We start from the raw sequence: 7,775 nt of genomic DNA on the forward strand, positions 1-7,775 counted from the left end.
TACATGTGCAAATTAAAGCTTGATAGCAACCAGCTATAAACTCAGTACACATTTTCAAGGTCTAACTTTATAGCTGGTTGAACCTTGTTATGGCTTGTGTATTTTGCACATGTAACTGGTCTCAGGGTAACTGCGCAATTCATCAGTTAATTGTGTGATATCTGTAATGTACAAAGGGAGTCCAAAACAAAACAAAAAACCCCAAAAAACAGAACTGCTTACATCTTACCTTTCTACCAGCTCACCTCTTTACTGTGCAGCACCCCTTGCTCTAAATATTTAGAAAAGCATTTCAGATTTATGACAATAATTCCTGATAATAATAGTATGATGTCATTCCTAGATCAGTTTAGGGCTGGATGGTGTCAGTAAGACCATGAATGGTGATTCAATTTTAATGGACTGAAAATTTAAGCAGTGTAGTCTTTCCTTAAGCAAGCTTATGGCCCTCTAATGATAATAGAACATATCTTAAAAAATTACAGGCCCACCACTAAATATAAGTACCTCTAAAATATTCTCATTCAAAGGTGAAGTACTAAAGCTAACTTGCTGTAAGATTATTTCTATACCTAATAAAAGCTGCTTTATGTCTTTCATTTAAAGATGCGTATTGGTCTCCATTCTGGGTCCGTCTTTGCTGGAGTTGTTGGAGTTAAAATGCCACGTTATTGTCTCTTTGGAAATAATGTAACTCTTGCCAACAAGTTTGAGTCTTGCAGTGTACCTAGGAAAATAAATGTCAGTCCAACAACTTACAGGTACAGTACTTAAAATTAATCTAAACTTATGACAGTTTCTGTAGTACTTTCTCAGTTGTTGTCTTCACTTTTTTTAACAAAGTTCAGAACAAAATGCTGAACAAAATTCAGCTTTGTTTTCCTGAGATTTTTTTTTTGATGGTATAGCTCATGATTGCATCATTTAGCCAGGAACCATCCAGCCAGTAGCAACAGCAAAGGAAAGATTGAGAAAAAATATGTATTTTTCCCATGTCACATTTATTACAAGTAGCAATTCAGAATAAATAGAATACATTTTGCTATTGACCTTGAAGTTTTACATGTCTGGCTTTTTCTTCCTCTTCTGAACTAAATAATTTTCAGTGTGAGTTGGGCACCTAACTGACTTAGGCTCCTTTGAAAAAAATAATAAAACTGAACAACAGATATTTCCTTAAGAAACCATTTCTGGTGATTGATAAACTCATCAACTGTTGCCAGATCTTTTAATTTTGTTTAGGGAGGATAAATAAGAAAATTGTGATGAAGCAACTGTGCCACTACCTGGTTTATTCAGTTTTCTGGGCCCTAGTTCAGTGAAATTTTAAACTTCCATATGACACCTAGATTAGACTGGTCAATGGTCTTCTAATAAGGAGTAAGAAAGAGATGACCATGCTGATTTTTTTAGTCAGCAGTCCTTGATATAAATGACCACAAGGTATTGTTGACTCTGCTATGAAGACTACTGGAAGTGAATAGGGTTGCAGTTAAGTTGCTCTATTGTTATTTTCAGTGACCAATGTGTTTGATCATTATTTGGAACATGAAAATACTCCCTTGTGAAACAGAGCACAACTCTTTTCCTCTCCCTGATACCTTTGTAATATAGGGAAATAATTCAGATAAAGAAATAGGTGTCATTATTGGGTGGAATTGAGAGACCGGTGGAAATGATTTTTCTTCCTATTAAGAAGAAATAACAGATTCATATATTTGTGCCTCTGGTTCACAATATAGAAATCCCTGTTATAGTCCCAGTTATTTCTGGGTGTCAAGAATGGGGGCCAAGAATGCTTTTTTTTCTATATGCATATATCAGGTCAATGGTAAGTGATGTCAAATGTAGTCTTCAACACCATTATTCCCCAAGTCTGTCACATTTGGATTGGATTATTGCAATGTATTCCATTTAATGTTACACCTGAAGGCCACTTGGAAATGTCAGCTAGTTAGAGTACTTCTTCCTGGTTTCAGTATATCAAGATAAGCCACTGTACTTTGTATTTATTGGCTTAAAAGGAAAGAGGACTAGGCAAGTTTCTGATCCACTGAGACAAAGGTCCTGGTTAGAGCATGGAGTCCCTTTGGTTCCAGGCTTGGTGGCTTAAGCACTGTATTAAGACCCTTTTCATATTTCTTTGATTGAAAGGTTAATTCGGGTGCCAGGCTTATAAACTAACTTGATCTACTAGCTAATGTTAAATAGATTTTTAAAAGTATTTACAACAAATATATTGCCTTGTAATAGAAAGAGAGACTATGTTTTGGTTTGAATATCTCATAGACTACTAAATCACTCAGTAATCAAAGGGAATGCCAGCTAAGCAGCATAATTTCTCTCTTCATTGGATAACAGAGAGGTGTTGAAACAGAACCTGTCCTGATTTACAAATCATGTATGAAGAAGAATGATAGAATGTTTTCACTAGTTACAACAATTTAATGTTTGATTTAATATTTAATCAAATCATTTTAATTTTCTCATAGGCTGCTTAAGGAATACCCAGGTTTTGTGTTCACACCCCGTTCAAGAGAAGAACTTCCTCCAAACTTTCCCAGTGATATCCCTGGGATTTGTTATTTTCTGGATGCTTATATTCAAGGAACAAATTCAAAGGCCTGGTTTCAAAAGAGAGATATTGAAGATGGTAATGCAAATTTCTTAGGCAAGGCAACAGGAATAGACTAAATAGCACATTTACAAAATAATTTTATAAATATTTTCAGTTTTGTATACACTGAGAATAAAAAGTATATGAAATATGAAAGCACTTTAGATTGTTAACACCTGAAAACCAGTATTAAAATTTCAGGAAGTATGTCACAGACTACTTTTTATTTTTGTTTTCCATAAGAAATACAGTCACTAAATATTTCAACTTCACTGTTTTAAAATGTTGTTTTATAGTATTTTGTTTTGCCTGTGATAATTTGTAAGTATTACATAACCATTTCAATCCTACTTGTTTTGCAAATTGTAGAAGTGTTGTACATATACTGTTGCAGGAAACGTAATGCACAAATGATGCAGCCACATGCAGTATTGTGAGTTGCGCACACCAATGCTTATTAAAAACAGTCTATTTAGTTGCTTGATCAGAGAAGTATCCATAAACAATTATAACTGATATCATCATCTTCTGTTGCATCATTATGTCCTTTGGGTGAGTCTTATGAGATATGGACCATCTCCTATCATGCGCTGAAGTAAATGAGAATAGTTGGCACTCAGCATTTTGTTGAATCAGGTTGTCAGTGGTAACTAATAACAGTATATATAGCATAATATGCTGCTTACTCTTTCTGAATTTATTATTGTGCATAAAATAAATATTTATAGATCAAAAATGTATTATCACATACTAAAGCCTTTGTAATCAGCAACAATATTTAGTTCATGGAGTTTTAAATGCAATTTAAAAATTATTTCACCCTTATATTATGTGTTGTAGCAATATATGTTTTCTCTTTGTTGCCATTTAATTTTAACTGTTTCAAAGACTGTAATAAAATATATTGGGAAGTGTTTACATAGAAAATGAATTCCAACCAGATTGCACAGCATGTAACACAGAAACACATTGATATGAACATATGATGTTAAACTAAAATAATACAGAGGTGAAATAGACTCTGAATATATATATTATTCATTCATTTAAAAATTGTCGTTTAGCAATTAAGGTGAAGAGAAAGGCTTTAAGTATATACATGCAGCATTATTACCAGGAAATTGAGAAGCTTTTTTAGCTATTGCAGCCGTGCTGCAAACCATGCTTCTGTGGTCTGTGCATAACAGAATTTTAGATTATGCTACTGGAACCTGTTTAACAATTCTTGGCACATGTGAGCCAGTTTGGATTTCTCGTAGCTTTGTTTACTCTGCAGCATTATAGAAGATAACAAAAAATGTTTTGTTAGTGAAACAAGCATTTCTGACTGTGTCAGTGGTACTTACATGGCTTTATTTACCATTTTATCTGAGCACCACACAGTACTTAATGTATTTATTTCTATTAGAACCCAGTTGCTATTTTCACCAGCAGAGCTAATGGTAAAATGCCCAGGAACATATTTAAAAAATAGTATATGTTAAAACAAATTTTCCACAAGCACCATCTGAATAGCAGTGGAGATACTGAATCATTTTCCAAGAGGACTTAGAAACTAGGAGAGTAAAACTATGCTCTGTTTGAAACAGAGAAACAACAACATTGCAGGGACATAGCAACTTTGAACATCTTGCTGGTAATAGGGTCAAAACAGCATTGTTTTTATTGACAGATATTATTATGTTGACTTAAACTTATAGCCATAGAAGATTTAGAAGTCCTGAGAGAATGCCTGTAGAGTTAAGCATTATAGGGGAACTCCTTGGAAGACCCACAAAAGGGACACAATTCAATAACTACTGAAGTCTGAGCATCAGTCCATCCCTCATTTAGTGCAAATGGAAAAAATAAACTGGACTTTTTAATAAAAACACTTTTCTTCTCCAATATGACTCCTCTTCTACAGTATGGAAAAGACACCATAGTGTGAGTTCCACTTTGGTTGAGAGAACATTATTTTTGTATTGGATAGATGGCCTTTCTCAAGGACTGATTTAATATAAATTCATGACTCTATGGGATGTACATCATGCAGTTTTTTGACTGCTCCCATTTCTTTTAAAGGGGATCATTTGAAGTGAGTATAATTTGGCCTTACAGAAAGAGGTTTCTTCTCCCAAACATGTGACTGCCTCATTCAGTCTAAAATAGTTTGAGCCAGAACATCAGCTAGTGCAAATTTCTGTGATATCATTGTTTTCAATAACTTTATATCTCAAAATGCCCAAATATTCCTTATCCACTGATACTACATCTACACGAGAAGCTAAATACACAGTAGACTAATTCTGCTGAGCATTAGCACATCACAGCGAAACCTGTGCTAATGAACTAATGCACAGAAGAATTAGTCTACTGTGCATTTGTGCCACTTAAAATGTGTGCACCGGCGCTACTGCACAGTAGCACCAGTTACTTCACATGAGTTAGTATTTGTTATTACAGGCACTAAATAATGTGCAGTATCTATGGCACATTAACGCACATGTAGATGTGCCTGGAAGCATTCAGACTAGGTGCTTTAGCAAATGCTTAGCCTTAAGCAACTACATTTGAGCTCATTCAAGTCAATGAGATTTAAGCACCTTCTTAAAATTAGATATGTGCTTGAGTTTCTTTCTGAAGAGGACTCAGCATAAGAATGTGCTGCTGGGGTCTTTTCCTGAATCAAGGCTTTAAGTATGTGCTTAAGTCTCAGTGATATCAAGCTCCTGCTCAATTTCTTCACTGAGTCAGCACCTAAGTACTAATGCAAAAATACATATGTTTAAAACCAAATATTGTTATTTAAACATGAACTAAGGCAAAAACATCAAACAGCCAACAAGTACGCTCTTTTGAAAATTACAAAAGAAAGATGAAATTTAACTGACATAATATTTTTTGCAAGCAGATGAATATAATACGGTTGTTTCCAATCTGTTGTCCTATATGTTCTCTTGCATTCAGCCACGTAGTATGCTGGAGCTCAGATACCATTTGATGACAACAATATAAATGCAAAGGTAGATTAGAATGTTAAACACTTGCATCAGATGTGCAAATTGTAGTAGATTGAGGTGATTCTGTGAGCATGGTCCTCATTTACACTTTACACTGTTCTGATACAATTTACATCTATGTTTACAGTCCCCTGCTCTGTCAAGTGGTGCAAAGGGGCTTTATAGCATAAATGTGAACCAGGATCTATCAACCTAATAATTTTGTCACATATATCTAATGTTAAAGATAAATCAAATAGTTCTATTGACAGTGATTCATTCCATCAAGGTCTGATACAGTGTCAAGGAGATGTTTGGAAGATTTTTTCTCATCTCTGGTGCCAGAGGAAGTGCAATTAGTCTGAGGTTCTTTATTCAAACCATCATGTGAAAACAAAGCAAAAAAAACCCAAACTCCCAGAAAAAACAATTTGGACAACAGGGAGAAGTGTCAGGCACCTTGCCTTTCTTTATTTCCTGGTTTATTGGTCTGATATTATTGTGTTTTTCCTCTCCTCTTGACTGCAAAACAAAGGGGAGAACATGACCCATTATTTTAAGAAACTCAGCAGTGCATAAGATATGCATTCTCTGAGCTTAAATGGTAGGATCTGAATGTTAAATATGAAGTTATGCTGGAACATGAAGCTGGATAGTCAGGCAAAGAAATAATATACTAGAAGGAATCGCAAAATCAACAACAAGCTGCATGTCTCACGTGCCTTTTGATCCTGAACATAAAGTAATGCTTCTAGTTAAGTCAGCAGTTACCTATTGTAAATGGAAATAACCTCCATGATTTGCTTCCATCTCTGCTGCACGTCATAGACTTAAACTGAAATTGTTCTGTCATCTGAACCTTGAGAAGTTACAAGGTTCCCAATCAAAGTTACTACACAGATTTTCACTTTTGTTCAGTAGTCTTTCTTTCAAACTTAAGTATTAAGGTTATTTTAAGAATGCTTGTAGTGGAATGCTCTAAAAAGGGATTTTTCATGGTGGGGAGGGACGGGGCTAAGAAATTGCCCTTTGGCCCTGTGGAATCCTGTCCCCAGTGAAATTCAGTATTTGCAGGTGTGGAGAGGTGAAAGTAACAAATTTAGTGATGGGAACAAACCTACTCAACCAGATTTTCTTTGCTGAGCCAGACCCAGAAGGAATTGCAGCACAAATTAATGACCCTGGAGATCTCACTTCAATGTTCATACATAACTTTGACTTCAGTAGGCTTTAAATCAAGTCCTGAGTTGGTATTAGTCTGCTTCAGTCTGTCAACATCACACCTTCCCTTGAAGAAAGAGAAGACAAAGCTCACAAAAGTTTCCTGCCTTCTACATAGGTTATTCTAATTCAGAGAAGCATGAGTCCCTGGGCACATCTACACGTGTGATTAATGCACATGAATAAACTCTGTTTTACTCCCAGGCATGCTGTTTGAAAGTGCACCTGGGAGCAAAACCTCTGGAGCATACTGCTCTGGAGTTTATTCGTGCACAGCATGTGGAGCCCGGTTGGAGCAGCCTGGGCTGGCAGGGAACCCTGGGGCTGAGCCTGCCAGCCCAGGGCTGCTCTGACCGGGCTTCAAATGCAGCAGAGCAGCTGGATGAGGCACGAGGGTGCTTCAGCGCTGGGGCTGTCTGCTGGCTAGCCCCACACAAGCACCTTCTGCCCCAGCCATCTGGGGCAGTGTCTACATGTGCGCTGCTGCATATGAAAAAACTCCAAAGCAGGGCAGTACGTGTATTTTAAAAGTACTACCCTGCTGCAAAGTTTATTAGCTTTGTGAACCCTAATAAGGATACACATGTAGACACAGAAATGTTTACTGCACAGTTAATTAGTCAACTGCGCAGTAAACATCTCATGTATATGCACCCCTTGAGCATTATCTAAACTGTTAAATTCATCTTGGACTGCGGTCTAACAGTGTCAGATTAGAATTTAAGTGGTGTGTTTTGCTCTAAGACATTGCTGAATGTTTCTGAAATAACCTTAAGAAAATGCATTTATATTTGTACATCCTTAAATGTATGTTATAATGATGAAAATGTCATGCCTCTGACCACTGTGATTTGAAACAGTTGAATAGAAAATAACCCAAAGCAGGCTCTCCCTGAGTTAGTGGATCAGGAAACCTTCTATTTACATACTGCACAGGGCCATACATAATCCAGGGA

General features: G+C 36.2%; 1 protein-coding gene across 1 annotated transcript in view; it reads left to right on the forward strand.

The window, feature by feature from the left end:
• Positions 1–3,533, forward strand: part of GUCY1A3 (guanylate cyclase 1 soluble subunit alpha) — a 23,635-nt gene extending 20,102 nt beyond the window's left edge. Inside the window, exons 7-8 of the mRNA XM_019521686.1 lie at positions 607–761; positions 2,493–3,533. Coding sequence (XP_019377231.1) covers positions 607–761; positions 2,493–2,694 — 357 coding nt within the window. The 3' untranslated portion in view covers positions 2,695–3,533. The remainder of the gene's footprint in view (positions 1–606; positions 762–2,492) is intronic.
• The last annotated feature ends 4,242 nt before the right edge of the window (positions 3,534–7,775 follow it).

The sequence above is a fragment of the Gavialis gangeticus genome, unplaced genomic scaffold, assembly GCF_001723915.1.
Source record: "Gavialis gangeticus isolate Ggan-Ray unplaced genomic scaffold, GavGan_comp1, whole genome shotgun sequence".
In the NCBI taxonomy this organism is placed as follows: Eukaryota; Metazoa; Chordata; order Crocodylia; family Gavialidae; genus Gavialis; species Gavialis gangeticus.